Source organism: Martes martes (genome assembly GCF_963455335.1).
Source record: "Martes martes genome assembly, chromosome: 16".
In the NCBI taxonomy this organism is placed as follows: Eukaryota; Metazoa; Chordata; class Mammalia; order Carnivora; family Mustelidae; genus Martes; species Martes martes.
The window spans coordinates 38,169,408-38,195,081 of NC_137904.1; the positions used below are offsets into that span (position 1 = coordinate 38,169,408).

Sequence of the window (25,674 nt, forward strand, 5' to 3'; positions counted from 1 at the left end):
GTGTTCTGTGCTGTCTTCCAAGTGCCGAGAGCAGAACTGGCAGTTAGCAGGCTTTCAGGTTGTTTCATTAGCAATGCCTTTGATTGCATGGAGCACCGGGTGTGGGGCAAAAACAATGAATACTGTTACGCTGAAAAGAAATTAAAAAAAAAAAAAGAAATGCCTTTGATTATCCCTAATTCCCAGTGATCATGTCTTCCTCTCAATTCAACAGCAGTTAAGTTCTAAACTGCATAAGATACCATTACATTCCACCCTGCCTTCGTTTAAGGACTTCTGCTTTACCTAAATACAAAATAACTTCCCTAAGATGATACTTTTCATTTTGCAGAGCATGAAGGGAGATGGTGTGGAATGTCCACAGATGCACTATCATCTCTACACTACCAGTTAATAACCGTGACACCCTGGGCAAATAACTAGTCTGGGGCTCTGTTTCATCATCTGTAAAATGGAAGTAATAATATTTCTCTCATCTAGAATAATGATAATTAAGATAATTCACATAAAGGATTTGGCAATGCATGACATAGAGCAAAGAACTGATGCATGCCACTATTTTTACTTAAATACTATCATATGGATTGATTTTTTTTTTCTGGAAGGACTTGGTGGCAGAGAATAGATTAAATATTCCATGAGAGTGCAGAAGGTCAGTGCACAAGTTGAAAAGGGGAATATTAAGTAAGTATTATTTTACTCGCATTGGCCCTTAAGGCAAAATGTAGAAGAAAAAAATGGTCTGTAAGCATTTTGAAAGAGAGGATTATGGATTTTTCAATTACAAAACTCCAGCCTCTTGCTACAGTGCTTGCCACATATAAGGTGTTTGCATAATGTATGCATAATTCATTAATAAATAAATGGGTCTTGGTATAAAAATCCAGGCACCCTGCTTCTGCTTCCAGAGAGAGCTCTCCTGCGGGCAGCAAACTCCACTCCCTAGTACAGAAGGGTCGGTCACTCTCCATGTTTCCAAATCCTAGCTAGGGTGGGATTTCTTCATTTTTAGAAAACTGCTTTTTCTTTCTCTTTAAAAATCCCTTTCCAACTGTCGACTTTCAAGGCACAGAGACAAACACCCCCCCCCCCATATATTTCCCAAATGGGCTAATTCTCACTATTTTAGATTCTTTAAATGTTCTGAGGTCTCAGTGACTTCCTGCTGAGAGCCTCGGAACTCCCCGCCTAAGAATCTTGGACTTTCTTCATCTGGGCCTAGATTTTTTTTCAGGTGCTGACCACTTGGGAGTCCTTGGCCATACCTCCCGGTTAAAGCAAGTCCTCCAGGTGGTTCTTCTTCCCGATCCCCAGGGGCATCAGGACTACGCAGCTCCCCAAGCCGGCCCAACCCAGGATGCTTAGGCTGGTTGGCTCGGCACCCCTCCTCCCCCGCTCCCCGCCACCTCCACCCGCGCCACTCTGCAAAAAGATCCGCCAGACTCCTTGGGCATCTGGAGTCCGTTCAGGAAGCCTGGGAGCGCCGCAGTGTTACTACTCCTTGGGCTCCAACCCTGCCCCACCAGACGCCACACAGCCTGGAAGCCTCACAAATTTGTGTGCGGATGTACAGTACCCTCCCTCCTTCTCCCTTTCCACTTATCCACCCTTTCTGCGGTTATTAGCCCGAGACTTGCACTGAAATGGATTCTAAACGCCAGAAATTAAAAAAGTGTAAAAAATCCCCCGCCGGTTACGCGTGTATTTGTGTTTGTTGTGTGTGTCCATCCGCGCTTGTGCAAAATCTCCAAACGTCACAGTTTGCAATCCGGACAAGCGCGCCGAGAAATCCGAGATCTTTCCAGGGATTCCCCCTCCCTTGCCCTTCTCTTCTTCAGCACTCCCAAAGAGGTAGGTCTGGGGCTTTCTCAAAACGCTGCTGCGGCGACCGAGGCAATGCAAATATGCTACGATCTGTCTCGTCTTCTCTCGCTCCCAGCCCTCTTCTCGGGCGAACAGTCCCGAGCGCAGGGTTTCCTCCCAATTCCCCCCGCATCTGCATTCCGAGCCGCTGCCCGGGTGGCTCGTCCTTCCCCGGGTCGCGGCGAGCCGTTCTGCGCACCCGCGGCCTCCGGCCTGGGCCTGGGCCTCGGCCACGGCGGTGGGTGGTGCTCACACCGCCCCCACCTTCCCCCGGGGCCTCGGAGAGCCGCGCGCTGGGCGTGTGCGCGCGCGCGCGCGGGTTTGGTGGGGGAATCTCCTTCGGTGGACGCTGCTGAGTGTCGCTGGCGGAGAGTATTCTGGAGCCCCGCAAAAGCCTCCAAAGCACTTGAGCTTCCCGAAAGAAAACCAGAATAAAAGACCGAAACGAAGGGAAGCCCGCTCCGGTGAAGCCCGGGTTTCCAGTAGTCTCGGATCCGCCCGGAGCTGAGCAGAGGCGCAGTTGGCAGCGGCCACTGCTCGCGCCCGGACTTGGAAAGACGGTTTTTTCCCCCTTCGGGGAGGAGGGAGGTGAGGGACTCGCGGGCGAGAGTTGCACCTGGTCTAGGAACGTGCAGAGAGAACTCTGGGGTAAGTAGTGTTCTGGCACTGGAGCGGAAAGGGGGAAGGAGGAGGGGGGGCAGGAGAGGGACGAGAGGGAGAGGGCAGGGAATGAATTATGCAAAAAAAAAAAAAAAAAAAATCCCCACTATTCTGCAGCAGAGGGAGAGCTCATCACAGCGCCCCAGCTGAGTCCCGCCCGGGTCTCCCGCGCCCGAGCGGCTGGCGCGAAGTTCTTTCCAGTCTTTCCAAGGAGATGAGAAACTCCCCAGTTCTGGAGGGCAACCGAGCGGCGGGGGCCCAGGCGCCTCCGCGCTGGCCCGCAGCTCCGACGCCCAGCCCTTGCCTCCTCCTTCTGGCCGCGCTGAGACTCGGCTCCCCAGCCCGGCCTCCTGCCTCCGCCTCCCCCACCCCCCACCCCGGGCGCCGGGCGGCGGGGCTGCCGCGGAGGCTGGCGGCGGCGGGGACGCTCACCTGGCCGGGCCGCCCCCTCCTCCCCCTCCTCCCGCCCCCACCTGCCCTCCTCCTCCCCTCCGAATCCGGCAGCGTCGGGCTCCGTAGGCGAGGAAATAACGACCCCTGCAGTTGCATTGCGGAAAATCGCGGCGGCGGCGGCGGCGGCTCTAGTTGCGGGCGATGGAAGCGAGGCAACTGGGGGTTCCGGGGAGCCCAGGAAAATAGCAGAGGAACGGGAAGCGCGCGCACGACGTGGGGCGCCCGTGGGCCCCCAACGCGCCCGGGTCCCAGGCTCCCCGCCTTCCGCGCTCTGCGCCCTGGACGCGCCGCTCGAGCCGGGTTCAGAGGCGGCGGGCTGAGCGCGGACTTGGGGAGCAGGGAGGGTCGGCGGAGGCTGCCGGCGGTTTCGGGCAATAATTCCTGCCTCTCTTTCTCTGTCTCCCCTGTCTGCGGTGTCGTCTCCTCCCCCCGCCCCCCGGAAGCAGGAGGAGAGCGGCCCCGGAGCGCGGCAGCCAGCCTCTGACCATGCCCCGGTGAGGGGGGCGGACTTCGAGGGCAACTTGTCGCGGACTACCTGGGCTTAGCCAGCGAGCTGCGAGCGCCGGGGGCCCGGAACTGTGCGGCGCGGCCCGGCGGGGGGCTATCGTCTATGTCTTCTTGGGGCGCCAGGCGGATCGGGGTCTCGTTTTTGCAGGAAGAGCCCGGCGCTGGTGGCTTCAGGTGGCTGCCGCCGCCGCTGCTAGTGCTGTTTCCGCCTCTCGTGCGAGGAGCAGAGACCGGCGATCGGGGAGACCTCCGGGGCAGCGAGACGTCGGACATGTGTCAGCACATCTGGGGCGCACATCCGTCGAGCCCGAGGGGAGATTTGCCGGAACAATTCAAACTGCGATATTGATCTTGGGGGTGACTGTCCCTGGCCGGCTGTCGGGTGGGAGTGCGAGTGTGCGGTCGCTCGCAAGTGTGTGCGTGTTTGTATGTGTGTGTGCCGTGTCGGGCTCCCCCCTTCCCCCCCTGTTTTCCCGTCGAGTGATGCACTTGGAATGAGAATCAGAGGATGGAAATAGTCTGGGAGGTGCTTTTTCTTCTTCAAGCCAATTTCATCGTCTGCATATCAGGTATGGGACGCGCTGGAGTCGCTGGCGGGTTTGGGTTACGTTGTGCTGTTTGTAATGTGTAGGGTTTTATTGTGTATAGACTTGTCAAGTAGCCTCGCGGGGGTAGGAGGGGAAGGGGGTGGTGGCAGAGACCCTTGCAGCTCTTTGGGTTTGCTGCCTTCGGAATTACAAAACCTTCTAAGCCCAAGGGTGTGTGTGTGTGTGTGTGTGTGTGTGTGTGTGTGTGTGTGTACACGCCCGCGCGCCCGCGAGCGCGTGTGTGTGCGCGCCCGCCCGCGCCGCCTGTGTCTGTGTGTCTGTTTGTGTGTGGTGTGGTTAGTATCTGTATGGAGTCCTGGAACATAGAAACATTGAGGGATAAGAAAGAAAAGGCAGATAGGTCAGTGTTGATTTTCAACTGCTTTCCTGGTTGAGAACTCTGGCCCCGAAATCTGAGCCTTGGCAACCCCCACCCTCATCCCCTGGTTTTCAAAGTTCCCAAACTCGGTGGTTCGGGGCTGGCAAAATGGACGCAGAGCCCTGCCCTGGTATCTAGGCACTTTCGAGAGACTGCGGGAGGATGCGGGACTATAGAGTGCCACCAGCAGGGACCGGAGGGATGTGGAGGTCCTCCATGCCTTCCCCAAGCACATCAGAGACTGGCCATGATGGTCTGAAACATGCTAGCACGCCCAGCTCCACAAGTAAAGGCAAAATCTGCCTGCAACAACACAGTATGGTAAATACCACTCTGGATTGTAGCCTGTCGGATTCCCGGTGGCCAGGATGTGCTAGCCCATACTCACTGACCTCAGGCTACTCCCAGCAGTCTGTGGTTTCAGGAGTGATGAGGTGAATGGGGTAGGACTTGTGCCTGCCTACGCCTGTGTGTCTGTGTGTTGGAGGGGATTCTGATTTCCAAGCAGCATCTTTGTTGGTGCAGGGAGTTGGTGCTGTGGAGGGGAGCCATGAGAAAAAGCCCCAGGATCAACAGTATTTCCCAGTTCAGTTCAGTGCCTCCTCCCACTGACAATGTCACCTCGATTTCACCTCCCACCTGTCATTAAAGCAGCTAGGGTAGGACCCATTTGCAGGGCACCCCTGTGCCTGCATTCCCTCTGCATAATTGGGGACTCAGCCAACTTCCCATAAAGTCACCAGAAGAGGAGAGCAGGAACGTTGCCCCTGTGAGCAGACCCGTAGCGGGATTGAGGTGGAGGGCCCTGTTTCCTGCAGCCCAGCCAGTCCCTACCTCCTAACCCAGACCTGGTTTTGAATGTTAAAAATCCTTGTTTGTGCTTACCCTGGACCTAGTGCCAAATACCACTGTTCAGTTTCAACTTTCTCCTCTTAGGGCAGGAATAGGGAATCTTCTATTCAAAATCATTCTCTTTGGTACTTGGCCACCCAACTAAAAATTTTGCCTCTGTAATACTTTCGGAAGACAATAAAAAGTGCCTGCGACCACCCCAAATCCTCTAGTGGGACCTGTTTTACCCCATCCCACATCAAAGAGGAAAAATTCCCAGGTGACTTATAAGGGTTGATACCGGTCATATGACCAGGCCTGGGTAGCATCTTACAAGAGCACATTTTAAATGTTTCTTTTCTACAACTCTTTCAAACTGTCTCTCTTGTTCCATAATATTTCACTAGTTAGAAAATAGCCTTCCCCTGCCTCTCTCCACCATCGTAAGTAATTCATGAAGCAGCCAAGCCAGCTGAGTCCATTTAGGGTTAACAAAAGGTTAACGTTCACTGAAGCTCTGGATCCCCCAAACTCCCTTCTCCCCAGCCCCTACCCTGCACTTGGCCAGGCCATCCCAGGGGAACCCTCAGAGACTGGGTCCGTTCTGAGCCTCCAAAAGAGACCTTAGTGGGCTCCTTATCACAGCTCTACTTGATTTGGTGTCTCCGTAACTAACTTCTATAAATACAAGTATTAGGAGGGGGTTATTTCCAACCCAGAAGAGGTGCTGTGAAGTATGTGGTCTTTCACATGTGTTTACTAAATAGTCATCATTGCTGTGTAATAAGGGGGTAAAGGTGCAAGCAAAATTGCTAGCTATTAGCCAAACACAGAAAACTAGGTTAGCGTTCCAAATGCCTAGTTAGGCTCTGCATTAATTTATTAATTAATTATGCTTTACGAAGGCATTTGGGCGGAATTGCGACATTATGTACTCTTCATTTACACATCCGTGAACTTAATTTTCAAAGGCTGTTCTTTCTTCACAGCCAAGGTGGCCTCCCTCCCCAAACAACTACCCATTCGGTGATTTCCATGTACTAATTCTGATTAATAATATAATTATGATTCACAGTTGCCATGATTTGGGGACTTTTTTTTTTTCCCCTCCTCTCTAGCAGCCTTAAGAGGTATAGTTATGCAGGGCACTAAGGTTGAATAATTGTGGCTCAGGGAGAGTTTAGTGGGTCTTTCATTTCTGTTTCCATGATTTGCAGTTTTAATTTACTCAACGACTGAGCTTTACCAAAAGGAACATAACCCTGCGATCATAGACTCTACTAAATCTTAAATTTAAAAAAAAAAAAATTAAAAAAACAAAGCACCTCTCTCCCATCTTGGGGTGAATTATCCTACCCAGTAAATGGGTACTAATTCTTCCTGAGTTACCAAGCCTCAGTGATTGATGCATTGGTAGGGTTGACTTCATTACTAGAAAAGGTCAGCAAAGCAGTCTGCAGTGTAAACATTTTGCAGAAGGAAAATTTTGGTGGTAGATCTGGCCTCTAGTGACTGAATTTCACTTGTTAGCCTTGGCTTTCAGAAACACTCTGGTGCTTTGTTGCTCTGTGTTTTGTTAAGCAAAGATTCCCACCCTTAGCTCTCCCCATTCTGCCAATTAAGTGTCCCCCGAAGCATTTTCTCTCAGGGTCTGTGTGGATATATTTCTTAAAATACAGAGCCCTGGGCTTGGTATGTTTGATGGCTCTGCGCTCCTCATTTGGTCGTGATGAAGCTGTCAGCAAATGGGACTGGGCGGAGGCGGGGGGGTGTTCTCCTTGATCAGCCTTAGCCAGCTGCTGAGGCTGGAGCGTGTGTGCCTTCCATTTGCACGATCATATCCATGTTGGCTACTGGAGGCCAGCACAGCTAGGTTTAAGAGGGAATGTCATGATCTGGGAGGTCTTCTGTTCCCCATCAGACTCAGATATCATTTTGCCAAAAGTGTAAGGCAGTCAAGATCTGTGAAGAAGAGAGAAGGAGACAGAGAGAGAGTGGGAAAGAGGGAGAGAGAGAGAGAGAGGAGAATGAGGATGATTTTTTCCTGTGCTAGCTAGAGCACCATTCCATTCTTACAAAAGCAGCTCGGATCAGCGAGAATGAATGCTTAGCAGCGCCGGGAGAGAATTTCCTGGCCCAGAGACAGCTGTCTGATTTCATTTCCACAACACATCCTACTTGCCTCTATGTAACTTTACTTCTTTGTCAGTTTATTCATCATAATAACGGCAATAGCAATTAAAACGACGTGGTGCTTTCATCAATATTACATAACATGGCATGTATTTTCATTCATCTCTTCTTAGAATTTGTAGGGTAATTTTACAGACGAGGCCGCCAAAGCCTACAGCGGTTCCGCGGGCAGGATTCGCATCCAGGTCTGAGTCAGAATTCAGGTTGGCACTTATTTTTCTGGCTCAGGATTTCTTTTAAATATTTTATTCGGTGTATATTTTTTTTTATTGGGATGTCTCTGAATTGAAAGAATGAATTACGTTAAATGGATGCGAGTCTTAGTTTGGAAGTGGAAGCTTGGGGTGATTGCTGTTCTGTCCTGGACATAAGGTATAGCATTTGAGTTGTATATGACTGTCGGGCAAACGGATGAGACTGTTACCCGGGTTTACCGCCAGCCCCTTGGGATCAGCCATCCCTAGAAGCAAGGAATATTTCCCACGCTCTTTTCCTAATTGGGAAATTGGAAAATAAAATGGTTTCCCTTCAGTGTCTCTACATTTAGAGAGGGGATAATAGTCCATACCCCACAGCTTTGCAACATGGATTAAATGAGATAATGCGTTCAGTGATTTTTTTCACTTGGCCCAATATCTGAGGCAGAGAAAGCTTGCAATAATATAATTTTTTTCGTACAAATCAGGCACTGCGCAGGTTTTTTGAGGCTGTGACAGAACAGAGCCTTTACCTTCCTCACTTTATAGTGTTTAAAAGCAAAAAGAAAATCATGAGTAAGCGCATTTTTTAACATTGAGCATTTTCCTCTTACTTTCAAGGACGGCTTCGCCTAACGACTTTGAACTATCTCTTAATTTTCTTTCTCATATAAATGAAACTGGTAGCATTGGGCTTTGGTGCCTATTATGAGTAAAACTCACTTTATCTCTGTGAGCCCCGTACTGAGGTGAGGCTTGGAACGTTTAATACATCACCTGGGAACGACGTCGTACTTAATACCCAGGGGAGCAACAGAATTTTCCTCCTTCTGCTTGTAAATTATCACTCTGTATAAACCCAGCTTTCAAGTGCCAAGATGGCAAACTATATAGGCTATCAATATGACTTGAAAGAGAATGTTCCATTAAATACAAAAAGAGCCCCCATCCCCACAAAGACTATTTATCTGATGATCTCATTGGTTTCTTTTTCTTTCTTTTATTTTTTAAGATTTTTTTATTTATTTGACAGGCAGAGATCACAAGTAGGCAGAGAGGCAGGTGGGGGGGCGGGGCAGGGAAGCAGACTCCCTGCTGAACAGAGAGCCCAATGCTGGGCTCCATCCCAGGACCCTGAGATCATGACCGGAGCCGAAGGCAGAGGCTTAACCCACTGAGCCACCCAGGTGCCCCTCATTGGTTTGTTTAAATCCAGTTTGCTGGGTGATGTCATAGAGCCCAGTCACTGACAGATCCCATCATTAGAGATGGGACTTTCTTGTCCGAGAGACAAGAGTCTTTCCGAGTAATAAAAAGCCCCTGGGGAAAGGAGAGATGGATGAGTGGAGAATCATTTTCTTGGGTGGGGAGGAGAGGAGGTTGGATGGCCATCCTAGGCCATCAGTACCTAACACCTCAGCCTTTGATTATTGATTAATTGATTATTGATTAAGCATTGATGATTAAGCATTACATCTTTGGGCCTGGGGTTTAGGTCAGGAAAAGATCCAGGCATCATAAATATCTATGGTGGTGGGGCGCCTGGATGGCTCAGTGGGTTTAGCCTCTGCCTTCGCCTCAGGTCATGATCTTGGGTTCCTGGGATTGAGCCCTGCTTCGGGCCCTCTGCTCAGTGGGGAGCCTGCTTTCCCCCCTCTCTCTCTTCCTGCCTCTCTGCCTATTTGTGATCTCTGTCTGTAAAATAAATAAATGAAATCTTAAAAAAAAAAAAATCTATGGCGGCAAGCCTTCATAGAAAGAGTATGGAACTTGGAAGACCCACCTGCAGTCATACTCTTCCTTAATTACCTCTTTGGGGGATTCTTTCAGCTGATTTGAGTCTCGGTTTCCTCCTCTGTAAAATAAAAATGATCACTTCTTTGCCCAGTCCAAAGGATTGTTGAGGGAACAACAGAGGGAGATCCTGAACGTTCTTTGGGTTGCACAAATGTAAAGCATTTGTGTCTTTACTGTACTGTGGAATGATCCGCACTTAAGGTCGAGTTATGAAAGCAAAGTTGAGATACATACACATAATGTAGAGTGCTATAAAGTCATGTGAATAATGAGTGCTTAATCATTAAGATATGACAGCAAAGTTATGATGCACAAAGTTATCGTGATATGAAATAATAAGACTAATTAGTCTTTTTTCATAAAGGACATAACATGGATTAGTCTTATTTCATAAAGGACATACATGCCACAGAAGAGAGAAGTCCAGACATGAAGGGAAAGAGAATATTGGATAGATGTTGGAGGTTTGGAAGGAAGAGGTGGAGGGACTCCATCATCCATAGGAGACGAATAGGAATGAGTGATGTACAGGGAAGACAGTCCCAGTTGGAATAAAAGTTCCCTTTAGGATGCTGGAAAGTTGGGATGAGCCCATGTTGTGAGCTGTTGAATTGAGGAAAAAATATGGAGTGTCTTCAGATATTTAATTTCTTGGTGATTTTTATTTTTAAAATTATGGATCTTTGCCTGCCTTCAGTGGACTGAACTTGGTTAACATTTGTTTGAAATCCCACCATTTCTTTGGGTTTTAAATTCGTGTTGCAAGTTTCTAGCTACTGCTGTACTTTGCATAGTTTGTAGGTTGTTTGGGATTGGAGATGGTTGAGTCTGGCGGACACTTCAGCTTTCTCATCTGTAAAATGGACATGATAGTTACTTCCCAAGGATTTTGATCCTACAGGATAATTGTAAGGAGCAGAACAATATTTGTAAAATGCTAACAGGGTGTCTGGAATACATTTACCATGGACCAGATTACCCATATTGTAGGAGAATAAGCATGGGCTTTGGAACTGAGATAGACCTGTACATAATATTCTTTCCTTTGGCATTTTCTCCCTCTGTGTGGTCTTAGAGAAGTTGTTTAACTTCTCTGAGCCTCTGTAAAATCTGTAAAATGAGGAGTGGAAAAAATATACATAAGATCCTGCCATGGCTCCTGACATGTAGTAGTGACTCAGTGAATGACAGCTACCGCATAAAATCATCACCATCATTGTCATCGACAACTATCCTTGTTATTGACACTTTGGACCTGTTCTTGTAAATTCCAGTGAATCATTCAGTCATTTCCTCATTGTTCAACAAAATAGCATTGTCGGCTTACTATGCATCAGAGATAAGAATCACAAAAATGAACAACCTCTGATCCTCGATATTTCCAAGACAGGAGATAGAGGTGTGCACAAAGTGTTACAGGAGTGTGAAGAGGGAACATGTTGGTGGATACAAGTGGGGAAGGGAGGGGCGCCTGGGTGGCTCAGTGGGTTAAGCCTCTGCCTTCAGATCTTCAGGTCACAAATCCAGCCCCACATCTGGATCCTTGCCCAGCGGGGGAACCTGTTTCTCCCTCTACCTGCCATTCCCCCTACTGTGTTCTTGCTCTCTCTCTGACAAATAAATAAATTCTTAAAAAAAAAAAAAAGTGGGGCTGGTAAAGGTTCCATAGAGGAACATTTGAACAAGGTTGGAAGAATACCTGAGATTTCAAAGGAACAGGAGAAAAAGAAAAAAGACATATCATGAGGCATGAATAGTAGGTTGATAGGAAGGAATGAGAAAAAACAAGGATTAGAAGTGTGGTGAGCTGGGCATGTGGAGTGAGTGGGCTGCAATAAAGGACTGTAGACAGGCCTGGAAGAATAACCTGGGATCCGTGGGCAGGGGCGAGTTAGCCAAGTTAAGAAGTTCAGACTTTTATTTTTTTTCCTTTCTTTTTTTTTTTTTTTAAAGATTTTATTTATTATTTATTTGACAGAGATCACAAGTAGGCAGAGAGGCAGGCAGAGAGAGAGAGAGAGGGACGCAGGCTCCCCGAGGAGCAGAGAGCCCAATGTGGGGCTCGATCCCAGGACCCTGAGATCGTGACCTGAGCTGAAGGCAGAGGCTTTAACCCACTGAGCCACCCAGGCGCCCCAGACTTTTTCTTTTAGTTATGAGGAGTTAAGGTGGAGGTAAGGAGAATGACATTAAAAAAAAAAAAAAAAGGTTTATGTGCAATTCTTTTTAAACTTTGATTCCAATAGGTAATAACTCAGAAACCCAATTCCTTGTCTTCTTGTCAGCCTTTATTCTTGCTCACAACACCCATTTTAAAAAGAATGGTGTAATAGATCAATTAAGCCATTATGGAACATTCTGAGGGACACTTGTCCTATCTGTTGTGGACCTGATTTACCCTCATCTTTGAGATTCTCATGTGAAGCAAATGCCTCCAATTTTGTACTTGAATAACAATGGTAACATTAATAGTAACATCTTTACTGTTACAAGAAGGCTAAGGGAAGTGAAGCAGTCCATGCATGCTTTTGTGCCGTACCCGCCTAGTAGACGCACTAGGTGACATGGGACAGATGCTTGAAGCGGTGCGAAGCACTTTGCATCCGTTTTGCTTATTGTGCTCTGCACTTGTCTTTCCGATAGACACCGCTCACTTGGGAGAGCATACTCATAGCCCACTAAATTATATACCCATTTTACCCTCTCAAAGGTCCAGTTACCAGAGATCAAGTGTAGAGACCTAAAATGAAATGTCTTCCCTTGTCCTCTTAATCATTCAGCATTTATGGAGGGGACACTATACGGAAGGTACTGGGCATCCAACAGGAGTGAGTCCGACTCGGATCTTTCCCTCCAGGAATTCACAATCTAGTAAGAGAGCAATTTAAAAAATATTCGTAGCGACAGCAGAATCCGATAAGTATTGAGAAGGGACGTCTGACTCATTCTGGAGGTGGGAGGGCCGGAGGAAAGTAGTGTTAAAGGATGCTTGGGCTGAGTCTTGGAGAGATGGAGGATTTTTGCTGATTTGCTGATTGACTGGGAGGAGGGTGATGGGGGAGGGGCGATCACAGGAAAGAACATTTGCAAAGGCAGGACCATGAGAGGAGACCCAGGATGAATTTGGGGGACTGTCCCGAGGTCAATACGGCAACCACTAGAGAGTGGGGTGTAATAGATGAGGTTGAGATCTAGGAGGTTGGGGAGAGAGGACTGTGGTAACAATAACACCTTACATTTAAAAACTGTCAACAGAAACCACCCTTGCACCTCCCTGGGCATGGAGGGCATCCTTTAAAGGCCCCAAGAAGTAGCTCTAGCTTACGTCTTTCTCTTCCCTGGGAGCTGATGAGCCTGGGGTAAGGTTTTGGGCTCCGGCCCAGCAATGCTCCACTTGGCCCAGATCACTGGTGATTTTCCAGTGTCCCCTCTAGTGCCAGGTGGCTTCCCAGAAACTTTTGAGATAACCCAGATACATATTACAGAATTTATCACCTTACTTAGTTTGTCCCCAGGTGTTTGGACCCTAGGAAAAAGCCAGAACCCCACCGGCTGAGTCCGGAGTTGGCAGTATGCCAATTATCTTCTTCTCTTTGATAATTGAGTCTTTTTGCAGTTTCATCTCATGTAACCCTAAACAAAACTTTAGAGGGTTTCCATCACACAGGGCCTGGGGTGGGGAGCTGCGAGTGGCAGGAAATGGTCCGGGATTGTCTTTATGACAAAGCTCTAATGGCTCTTTATTAGCAAGATTGACCAGGTAATGGGATAGCCAGTGTTTGGGTTTGATTACATTTGCATTAAGGTACCATCAGGATGACGGCAGAGGGATTGTCAGCGGCTGTGAAGGAGACAGCCTACAAATGCCTTTTCCTCTTCATCTGGGAGAGGTGTGACCTTTGTCACCAAAAATGCAGAATTAATCTTTAACTTGGTCCAATACTTCATACCCAGTGGCGAAAGGGGCTGGCGGTAGGAAATGAAGCCTGTGACTTTCAGGTGCGTTTTCCAGAGCCAAGTCCTGCTGGTTTCGCAACACATTTGGCAGCAATGCCAGAATTGGAATAAACACATTTACTGAAGGATATGAGTCAACATATTCCCCTTCCGCTGCCCCCTCTTCCTACCGCACACGGCTACCTCTCACCCTCAAGGAAGACCATTGTGATGGCAGCACTTACGGAGGGAGACCGGCCATTCTTCCTCTGTGATGTTGGAATAATAATAAATACCTCACGGGATTCTTGAAATGAACAACTAAAGTGACATATCTATGGAAGGGCTCTGGTCCCCCCCACCCCTACTGTTCAATGTGTGGGTTCATTCATTCATCAAATGCTAACGAATGTCTCTTCTTAGGGAGGTGCTGGACCAGGCAATATGGTAAGCAAGGCAGCCCTGATCTTCGCCCTTGTAGCATATGGGTAGTAGGTGATGCAGAAATACTGTGTGTTTCTTTTTCCCCATTGCTCTACCCAGTGCCTTGCATTTAGTAGACGCTCAGTAAGGAATGAATGAATCAGCACGTACATGAATGACAGAGAGGTTTAGTGGTTTCTTGCTTTCAAGGGAGAATGGGAGACAAGCTCTGAGGCCAGGAGGGAGGAGAGAGGAAGAAGATTTCTGCTAGCTGCCCTTTCCCTTCTACTGCATGGGGTTCTTTGAGCACACAGAGAGTCAGAGAGGACTGGCACCTTCCCAGGGAGCAATATGTTCGATAGCTTTCTATTGCCTTCTCAGACTCAGTTCCTGTCTGCACTTGACACACCCAGTGTCGGTTGGGGGCACTTGTTTAAAATGTATTTAGGCTCCTTTGTGTTCTGTGATGCCATGCTGTAAGACCTGAACCAGGAGGGCTGAGGATCAGTGGAGGCATTGGTGTTCCTCTTTCCGTGTCATCTCATTCCTGTTAAAGGACATCGTTTAGGATAGGGCATTTTCTTGTTGGATTCTAGCTTAGGAGAAGCGGGTCCTTGAGAAAGGTCACTGCCCTGTAGCATTGCGGTAGAGTGCCTTAGGTTAAAAAGCCCACCCACTCTTTAGTATGGACGCGGGGTCTTTTTTTTTTTTTTAACATTTTTATTTATTTATTTGAGAGAGAGGGAGCACAAGTAGGCAGAGCAACAGACAGAGAGGGAGAAGCAGGCTTCCCGCCAACCTGATACGGGGCTCGATCTCAGGACCCTGGGATCATGACCTGAGTTGAAGGCAGACGCTTAACCGACTGAGCTACCTAGGCTCTCTGGACTCTGGTTCTTTTTTTTTTTTTTTTTTTTTTTAAGATTTTATTTATTTATTTGACAGACAGAGATCACAAGCAGGCAGAGAGAGAGGGGGGAAGCAGGCTCCCTGCTGAGCAGAGAGCCCAATTCGGGGCTCGATCCCAGGACCCCAGGATCATGACCTGAGCCTAAGGCAGAGGCTTTAACCCACTGAGCCACCCAGGCGCCCTGGACTCGGTTCTTAAGGTGTTTTCAGTCTGCGTCCAAGAACTTGACTTCTCCATCTGGCCTTTGGAAACAGAGCTGTAGTGGCGCTCACTAGTTCTTACCAGCGGGTAGACTCTGGGGCCTAGAAATGGAAGGAACATTAGTAATTCAAAATTCCCGGTTGTGCGTTCTGCCTAGAATCTTCTAGCTGATCTCCACAGCTGTGGGGAAATGCTCAGTTGGATGGTTTGTTGTTGTTAGTTTGCTTGTTAATGTAATCAAAGAAAGAAATAAAGGAAGCTTGCCCCCCAAAATGGCCCTCACCTTTAACTTCCCCGTAAATGCAGGGCTATTATACCAACAGTTAGAAAGTGGGGCATCTGTGAGTAGTACGTGTCTGTTGTATTGCCTGGGTGTGACTAGAAATGCCACTGGTTGGCCAACTCTTAGGATCACCGCGATGATCCTGGATCTAAGTCCCAACCGCTCAGCCCCTGCAGAATGAAATGTAAAGGAGGGAAGTCATGTTTTGCGTCTGTAACAAGCTCCGTCTCTGTTTTTCCACTGTGGTGAAGAAGTTCTTTGTGGCCTTTTAGCTTGTGTCTTTGAAGTGTTGTATTATGGCTAAATGAGTCTCCTATGCCTTTTAGTGCACAAGGTGGTGTTCCTCCCCACCCCCCACCTTTGTTTTCCTCTCCTGCTCTCAGAAATGCCAAGATCGCAGCTTGACCGAGCCAGGTAAAGGCTTGTAATGTGCCCCACCTCCAGGGGGGAGGTGTTGGACACATTAATGACTGAGAGTTGTACTGGTGCACTTGCTGTTCAGGCTGGAGCTGTGTTCCAGGGAAATGCTCCTCCTTGGTCAGTGCTCCTTGCAAGCGGGGGGCCTTTAAATGTGGGTGTGTTTTGGCGCCACATACCAGAGCAAGGCTGGGAGTCACAGAGCTAGTTCATTTTAATGCCAACTCACAGTGTCACAGGAAATGGAGGAAAACAGATTCCTTATAGACTAAATGTTTATTTACCGAAGTTTGCAGTTGCAATGTTTTCAACCTCAAATCTTTGCTCTTTGGTTTTTTTTTTTTTTTACTTTACATTGTATCTTTTTAAAAATTCTTATTTATTTTTTTTTACATTGTATCTTTTAAGCATTTTCCCTGTTGCTTCCTAGTTACTTCAGCTTAAGAAATCCTGGACTTGGTGACAGCTAAACAACAAAATCTTGGTGACATAACACAGTAGAAGCTTACTTCCTGCTCACATTACTTGCTCATTGGTGTCAAGATGTTTGTGTGTGTGTGTGTGTGTGTGAGGTGTATAAGGGAGGGCATGGTGAGGGGGGAGGGATAAAAAGGTAGGAATCTTTTCTTTGCATTGACTTGGAAGTCTTAAGGCCCATGGAGGCTCTTCTCTCTTCAAGAGGGGCTTCTAGTGTTGTTCTCGGGGTCAATGGCAGCAGATGGGGAAAAAGCATGTGGAGAAGGATCATGGGAGAAGTTTTATAGACCAAGCAGGAAAGCTGTGCCCATCACTTCTGGCCAGTCCCATGGCCACTTCTTATTGCAAAAGAGCTTGGGAATTGTCGGCTAGCCTCGTATTTACTTGCAGAGGGAAAATGGTGTGGTGAACAATTAGTTGGCATCTGCCACCTTAATGTTCATGACTTTCTTTGTAATAGTTCCATATAATTTATTCATTGAAAATAGCATCATTTATAGTTACCTTTTTTTCTCTGTTTTTGAGATCTGTGTTTCTCAACATTTTTGGGGGCATTTTTTTGGCTTTTATTTGTCCATAGATATTTCTTTTTTTTTTTTAATTTAAATGCCAGTTACTTAGCATACACTGTGATATTAGTTTCAGGTGTATGATGTAGATAAGTGCACTCCTCAATCCTCATCCATCTCCCCCACCCCCCTGCAACCTCCCTTCTGGTAACCATCAGTTTGTTCTCCACAGTGAAGAGTCTGTTTCTTAGTTTGCCTCTCTCTTTTTTTTCCCCCTTTGCTCATTTGTTTCTTAAATTCCACATATGAGTGAAATCATATGGTATTTGTGTTTCTCTGACTAATTTCTCTTAGCATAATACTCTTCAGCTCTATCCATGTTGTTGCAAATGGCAAGATTTCATTCTTTTTGATGGCTGAGTATATATATATATATATCACATCTTCTTTATGCATTCATCAGTCAATGGACACTTGGGCTGTTTCCATAATTTTGGCTGTTGGTAGATCACGTTGCTATAAACATTTGGGTGCATGTTGTCCTTTGGATTAGTATTCTGGTATTCTTGGGTAATGCTGGATCATAGGGTAGTTCTGTTTTTAAGTTTTTGAGGAATCTTCATACTGTTTTGCAGAGTGGCTGCACCAGTTTACATTCCCACCAGCAGTGTAAGAGGGGTTCTATTTTCTCCACATCCTTACCGACACTTGTTGTTTTCATGTATTTTTTATTTCAGCCATTCTGACCAGTGTAAGATGGTATCTTACTGTGGTTTTGATTTGTATTTCCCTGATGATGAGTGGTGTTGAGCATCTTTTCATGTGTCTATTAGGCATCTGTATGTCTTCTTTGTAAAAATGTGTATTCATGTCTTCTGCCCATTTTTTAAAATTGGATTTATTTGTTTTTTGAGTGTTGAGTTTTATAAGTTCTTTATATATTTTGGATACCACTTAGATATGTCATTTGCAAATATCTTCTCCCATTCCCTAGGCTGCCTTTCAGTTTTGTTGATTATTTCTTTTGCCGTGTAGAAGCTTTTTATTTTGACGAAGTCCCAATAGTTTATTTTTGCTTTTGTTTCCCTTGCCTCAGGAGATATATCTAGAAGGAAGTCACTATGGCTTATGTCAAAGAAGTATAGATATTTATTTCCATTGAACTATTTCTTTAAAATTTTCCCAGTATTGTGGTATCTGGGTAAAACAGTGTGAAGTTTTTTGTTGTTTTACCACAATACATCCTTAGGAAATACACAACCTGTTCATAGGTCTCTAGAAGTACCCCTGAATTCCTTGAGGAAGTAGACAAGTATGAAGAATAGTGATTAAACTTTCAAAGATCCTTTCAACAGTGACCCACCTCACAAACTACTAAACAAAAACCAATTAGCCTAATATTCAAAATGTTACTTTGCTTAATATGTCAGATCAGAGACAGGAGGCCAGGGTTAAGAACAAACAAATTGCTTTCCTAAATCCAGAATTTTGAGACTTCTTAAATATTGTTCTAAGAACACATTTCTAAAAATTATACAGAAGAGCAAATCAGGTGAATGGAAGAAAAGATGAATGGGATGGAAGTCAGAAAACATGGGTATTAGTGTTAGCTCTGTGGTCTAGGGGAAATCATTTTATTGGCCTGGGCCCCAGTTTTTTCCTTTTAAACGGATATTGGACTAGGTAATTTCTAGGTCCCTTTCCAACTTGGAAAATTTTATCATATTAAGAAACTTTTACAGAAAGTTATCCAAGTTTGCTGTGATGCTAACCTTTTCCAGTTTGGGAAATGTTGAGGCAGCAAAATTAAATTGCAGGAAGAATGTTCCTGACTGTGAGCGGGGAGGAGAGTGACCGATGACTTCCGAGATAGACAAGTATCAGCTAAGGTGTGGGATGAGAGAATAACCGAAACTATACTTGTAGGAAGATGACCTTGTGGTCCTTGGAAAGAGTCAAGCGGTCATCATTGGCTGCTTCATCAAAGCACATACTGAAAATCATGTGGTCTGTGTATTGGAGTCTTAGAATTTCACCTCAGGTTTTGTGACCTCGGGAACTTACTTAAAATCTCTTATCCTTGGTGTCTTCTTTTGTAGACTGGAAGTAATAACATCTATCCTTGGAGTTAAGAGAGACTGAAATTTTAAAATGCAGTTAGGTGCTTAGCACGTAGAATGCACTTGGTAAATGGTCTGTATTGTTATGGCTGAAGCTAAAAGAACAAAAAATGTTGGGCAAAAGTAGGAAGGAATTTGGCAATATCATGTAAAACATGGGGATTAAATGAGCCAATTCATGTGAAAGTGTTTAGCACAGTGCCTGCACGTAACATATAATCAGTTGAGGTTGGTTGAATCTGATTCACCAGGGGAAGCTGGGATGTTTGGGGAATATTTTAAAGGTAATAAGAAAGAGGACAATCATGTCTTTTTCATAAAATGGTCTTCAGAGGCAATTTACTGTGTCTGGCCCACATTTTTTTAATAATTAGAAAATACATATATTTAATGCCACATTGTTTTCATTTTGCAATGAGGGTTTAGACTTATCAGGGTCTGTTATACAGGTATGTGATCTCATGGAATCCAGTAAATATTTGTCCTTGAGACTGGTGGCATCAACAAAACCCTGAGTCAGGAACTTGCTCATAGTGTTTCCCGGCTTGGTGCATGAGTAACTGTTGTCTCATTGGCCAGAGCAATAAAGAAATGAGGTATTAGGATCTCTTCCATTTATGATAGAAGATAGAGTATTTACATGTTCTGGAACTACCCCTTGCTCATTTTTTACTGGAATTTGGTTACTCTATTTTCTTTTCATGATTCAGTCTCCCCAGCTTCCCCACCACTAATTTATGCATGTGGTAACCTTAACCATGTTTCTTTAACAAATTTGCAACATGAAACGATAGTTTTGATTTATGTTTTATGGCCACTTGAGAGAATGATTTTTTTAAATGATAATTAAATGCTGAGCTATTCCTGGGATTGCGACATGGTTCCCTTTCAAATATATCTGATCTGAGAATTTCAGCAAAAGGCGTAAAAGAAAAACCAACAAGAAATAGGACAGATGACAAATGTTGTATTGATGTTAAGTAAAGACAAGCAAACTGTGACCTAAGCCTATTTTTCTCGAGGGAGCTGGCTTGGGAGCTTTTCTGAGTGTTTGGTTTTTTTGCGGGATTTTTTTTTTTTTTTCTCCCCAATCACATTGGTAGAGGCTGGATTACAACTGAGGATGGGGAGATTAATGGCCTGTTGTAGCTAATCCACTAAACCCCTACTCCTGTTTCTCTTAAATTGATTGAATTTAGAGGAGCTGAAGATACACCCACACCAGCTAGCCTGATATGAGAGCCCAGTGAATTAATGAAACCTAATAGCTTTAAGTACATATAAGCAAGAGTCATGAAAACTTCACAGAACACAGTCCCTTTTTGCATTAGGAAATTCTTTTGTTAATTGCCTATTAGACTAGATCTTAATGTGTTGTTTCATAAGCTTTTTTTTTTTTTTTTTGGAGAACATTTTTACATGATTGCATTTTAAAAGCATAACCCTAATATAACCCAATTTTAAGTAATTTAGAGAAGAATAGAAAAGGAAACAGATTACCTGGAATCACATAACCAGAATGCAACTGTTATTCATAGTCTGTTCTCCTCTAGGTCTTTATTTATAAGCTTTTTAAGTTATTTTAAATTTCATTCTGGTATTACGTTTGTACAAAAGTCATGTGAGATAAATACATTTGTGTTACAGCAAGTCCCGCCTAACATGTAGACAAAACCAATATGAAAAGAATGATGGATGTAGATGGATAGATATGGGATTGATGAAAATCACAATTTTATGCTAAGTTAGTGAACTCATATTGGATGAAATTTGAATGTAATTTAAATTTCTAAATCTTTAATTATGAATCTGTTGCTCTTGAAAAAAATAATTAGTAGGGAGATAAAAAGATGAGAAATGTAATCATAGTATTGGGGATTTTTGAGTAGGGAAACACTAGGAAGAGACAATTTAGAAATGAGGTTTTTAAAAAATGTATCATTTAACTGTTAAAACACAGAAATATGTTTGAATGCACTGGTAAGCTATTGGAGACAGATGGAGGTTTAAACCCACACACTGCCTCCTCCAAGCTGGAAGGCTTTGGGTAGGTTAACTTCTTGCGCATCTCTGTTTTCTGATCTGTAAAATGGGGATAAAAACAGCCACCTCAGTGATTTTTTTTTTGGTAAGTGTTACATGGTGTATGAAAGCAGAGCACTTATATGTTATTATTGAGCATGTAATAATGGCTTAATAAATGTGACCCATTAGGAACATGACATTCATAGCACGTATGAATGTGGTATTCACATAATCACATCATCTTTGTAAAGGAGGTGGTTTCTTTGAGTTACCTGCTTTGTAGGGAATATTGTTGTAGAAGTTCAAAAACCATCTCTCCCTCTGACTCTATAAAAAAAAAAGAGTTCATGCTTTGAAAACTGGTGCTTCCAAGTTATCTGTCGTACCCCACAAACATCCTTCCAACTTTGCTCCAACTTGTCCACTCTCCATCCCGTGAACACACTTCGCACATACTTATTCTGTGGCTTTGCATGTTTTGCACCCCCTCCCGGTTCTCACCCCCCTAAACCATCCCATCTCATAAGTTCAGCTGGGGTGGGGTCTCCTTCTCTGTGAAGGCTGTAGTGATCCCTCCAGTTAGGATTCTCTCTTGGTCCTCTGCACCCCACGGGCTCTTCCTGTCTCCAGTGCTGCTCATTGCCCACCTGCCTTTCTTCCTCTGTCAGATGGCAAACTCATTGAGGTCAAGATGTGTCTAGCCTACTTGTGTTCTCTGTTCTCAGTCCTAGCACAATGTGTGGGTTGGGTGGGTTTATCTCCCTGATCTGTGGTGATAATTACAAGATTATCTAGATAGTGTTTGTTGACTTAAGTTTTATTACCTCTTCCCACCCAGTCCCTCTTCGAGATACTACCACTTGGGATGGGGGTGGGGGGGCTCAGCAGACAACAGCCCATGGGCCAAATCTGGCTTGCCACTTCACATCCCAAATAAAGTTTTCTTGGAACACAGCCATGCTCATTCATTCACTTGTCTGTGGCTGTTTTATCCCCCAGCAACAGAATTGAGGAGCTACAACAGAGAAAGTGTTGTCTGAAACACCTAAAATATTTACTTTTTGACCCTTTATGGAAGAATTTTGCAACCCCTAATGCAAACAATTGATTTCAGTGCTTCCAGTAGCTAGAATAATAAACTTGGTGCCTGGGTAATCCACCTTCTTCAATGAAAGATTAGTTAAATTATATATGAAATATTCAAAAACATTTTTTTAAAGCCTTGAGGCTTTTGAACTAGAGAAGTATCTTGACTTTTGTGGGTATCTTGGCAGTCCTGACCACCCCAAGCAGGTTCCTTTGGCACCTACCACTGTCAGAAACCGAAAAAGAACTCTCAGTCCGTGCTGATTTGGATTTGTAACGCTTCCTCTGCTTGGAGCTTGGAGTGGCTCTGGCCCTGTCCAGGCAAACACTCTGAGGGGAGGCTATCCTCCCGGGCGGGATGGTTGGTGCTGGGGAGGGCCACTTGGCAGGGAAGGAGCTAGCTTTCTGAGAGTCTGGTTCTGCTGCCAGACCTTTGGCGGCGGGGGGGGGGGGGGGGGGAGAATAACCCTCCTCTTTAGGGAATGTGAAGGTCAGACCACATTCAGAAATAAGAACATCACCTGGAAAGATAAGCAATTTTAGGAATGACAACCTGAAAAATCAAACCTTTCCCCCCGATGATTCAGACAGGCCAGACACATCACCTCCGCCCTGACTGGTTTCTGCACTTGGACAGAGCATTTTCTCCCAAATAACAAGCTGAACGAGTTTTGCTGGGCTCTGGGAGATGGTGGTCCTCCCCCCTGGGACAGATGGGGAAATTAAAAGCAGGCAGCAGTGGCTTTGCCTGGCTGCAGAGGGGTCGGTTCTGGCAAGGACCCCGCAGTGGGACTCGCAGGAGCTGGATTCCCAGCCCTCTTAGACACGGCATCTGCCCTGAGAAGCCATGAAAGCAGATTTCAGAATGCTGCTTGATGGGGGCTCTTTCGAACTCTAGAGCAGGGCTGGACAAATACGGTGCCCCCACCCTCCCCCTCAGACCAAATCTAGACTGCTGGCTATTTTTTAGAAGTCTGGGAGCGAAGAATGATTTTTACATTTTTAAGTGAATTAGGGGCGAAAAAAAAAGAAGAAGAAGAAGACTATTTCATGATCGATGAAAAATATGTAAAACCAAATTTCAGTCCATAAATAAAATCGTATTGAAACCCAGCTACCCCCACCCATTCATTTATGTATTATCTATTGTCTATGACCGCTTCTGCATAACCACAGCAGAGCTGGGTAGTTGTATCAGAGCCTATAACCTGCAAAGCCTAAAATGTTTGCTCTCTGGCCCTTCACCGAAAAAAATCTCACCAACCCCTGTTCTAGTGTGCCTGTGATAGGATAATTAAAATCTGCTTTCTCAAAGTGTCCTATATATAAAATGCACTCATTTTAAATCTACTGTTTGATGAGTTTAGGAAAGAATGCTGTTATGTAACCATCGCCATCAAGCTACGAAATATTTCCACGAATAAGACTCATGTAAGCAGACATTTCTGCATTTCCTTGTGTGCCTGTGGAGTCAGTCCTACTGTGAGTTCAGTCCTCGGACTCAGGCAACCGCAGATCTGATCTCTGTCAATAGTAGCAGCTTTTAAATGTCTGTTTCCTGGGCATTTCGGAACACTGGAGACTAAAGGAGGGTGGTGGCTGGGGATGTGTGAAGACAAGAAGTTGATTTCATACTTCCATGGGAAATTTCCTTAGCTCACTACAAACACCCACTAAGACCAACTACTTCACTGTTTCCAATATTAGCAGCTGACAGGCGGGTGCGGGGAGCTCCGTCTGTGATCTCCTTTAATTGCTTAACCTTGGAAGGGAGTGTTTACCCATCTTCCATTTTATTGAGAGGATCTTAGGCCCCCAGATGAACTTGCTAAAGGGCATCCAGCTGATAAGGTGTAAACTTCAGATTTGAACCCTGATCTGTCTAAATCCAGGGCTGGAGCTCAGCTACCATCCCATACGCTTGCTTAGTCTTGTCCACAAACCCACCTGGAGTCGTCATGTGAGCACATGGTAGACAAAGGAAGCTCAGAGAAGTTAAATGACAGTCCCAAGTCACCCAGCTATGAGTCACTCAAATCCAGAGTCAGGATTTGAGCTGCTAACTGCAACCAGAAGGCACAGACAGAGAGCCGGTGAAAAACGTTCTTTTGAAAAACCAAAGTCCCCCGTCCCGCAAAAGAGTGAACTAAGAGCCCTAGGGGAGTGTGCTGTAGATAATGCAGGGGTGAGGGTGGCAGGGGTGAGGGTGGTAGTCTTGAGACAGTCGTACTTTTGCTTTCTAACCCAATGGCAATGCCAAGGCTATTTAATTTCATCTAAGTAAGAAATGGCGGTAGAGTGCTTTAAAAAACACTGAGGGGTGTGTCCATGCTGACCAGCATTAATAAATAAAATTTCTTTTTGTCCCCTCCCAAACAGCATTCTGTCTACCTGGGAAGAGGTGAAAATCAAAGTCTGAGGGTCCGGGCCCATAGCGTGTTCCCTTTCTCTCCTCCTCCTCACACCTACTATTGTAAAGGATGATATAATTTACCAACCCCTGGTTTGAACGATGGCATTGCATTTCCTCAGAGCCTTTGTATTAAGTACTTGGGCCTTGAAAGGCACCCCCAAATATTCTTCATTGTTCCCATTTTCTAGGGCCACTCCATCAGCCTCTCTGCAGGCTCTTATAACCTAGGACAGGTGACTATGAAGACTGGGGTCCTTAGTTTTAAATAATAGAACCTCTTTAAGACTCATGTATGCAGACAGGATAATATCATTGTTGTTGTTGTTATTGTTATTATTATTATTATTTGGAAAGTAAACCAATTTGATGTTCTAATTTTAAAAATGTTGAGGACTAGATTTAAAAACCAGAGCTCTAAGACACAGACAAGATGTTCATGAAAGCATCTGGGGTGCTCCCAGAATCTATGGGTAGGTGGAAGAATTGGAACTGGAGGGTTCACTTGCAAGAATGTACTATGGGATTGTTCTAGAAAGCACTCCTGCTCTTGCCACTGCTGGACAGAGATAGCCAAATCCTGTCACCTATGCGGAGGGGTCATTAGACACTGCTGGTGCCCAGAGAGCTGGACACTTCTGCCGTCAACCTCACCAGGAAACGGATGCCCCGTCAGAGCTCCTTCCTCATATCACCAATATCAGAATGGAAGAGGCTGACATCTGAGTGATCAGCTTCAGTCACATGCCTGTGTTTTATCAAAAGAGATTCTGCCTGGGTGGGATTGAACACTAAAGGCAGGAAATACTCCAAACACAGTGAATTGGCTAGATTGGTGGAATAATGGCCCCCCAGAGATGTCCACATCCTAATCTTGGAAATCTGTGTATGTGTTACTGTATATGGTCAAAGGGATTTTGCAGATGGGATGAAGTTAAGGATCGTGAGATACGGAGATCTTCCTGGATTATCCGCAGGCCCAGTGTAATCACAAGGGTCCTTGGAGAGGCAGGTAGGAAGGTCAGAGTCAGATAAAGAAGGTGTGGTAATAGAAGCCTAGGTTGAATGATATACTTTGAAGAAGGAGTTAGGGCATCATAGGCTACACAATGCAATAGGTCTCCAGTGGCTGGAAAGGTAAGGAAACTAACTTTCCCCCTGGGGATTCAAGAAGGAACACAGGCCTGTTAACACCTTGATCTTGACCCATATCAGACCTCTGAGCTCCAGAAATATTAAGATAATAAATTTGTGGTGTTTAAAGGCACTAAAGTTGCAGTAACTTATTACAGCAGCAGTAGGAAACTCATACACATTAAAAAAGTATTCAAAAGGTGATGGGAGATTAGAAAGCATGAAAATGTCTGGCACAGCAGCATTAAAGGAAGGGTGGAAAGATTGTTTCCCACA

At 45.3% G+C, this 25,674-nt stretch overlaps 1 protein-coding gene across 1 annotated transcript in view; it reads left to right on the forward strand.

Annotated features, from left to right (window-relative positions):
* The first annotated feature begins 3,863 nt into the window (after positions 1-3,863).
* CA10 (carbonic anhydrase 10) overlaps positions 3,864-25,674 on the forward strand; it is a 495,353-nt gene continuing 473,542 nt past the window's right edge. The window contains exon 1 of the mRNA XM_080826757.1: positions 3,864-4,052. Coding sequence (XP_080682883.1) covers positions 3,992-4,052 — 61 coding nt within the window. The 5' untranslated portion in view covers positions 3,864-3,991. The remainder of the gene's footprint in view (positions 4,053-25,674) is intronic.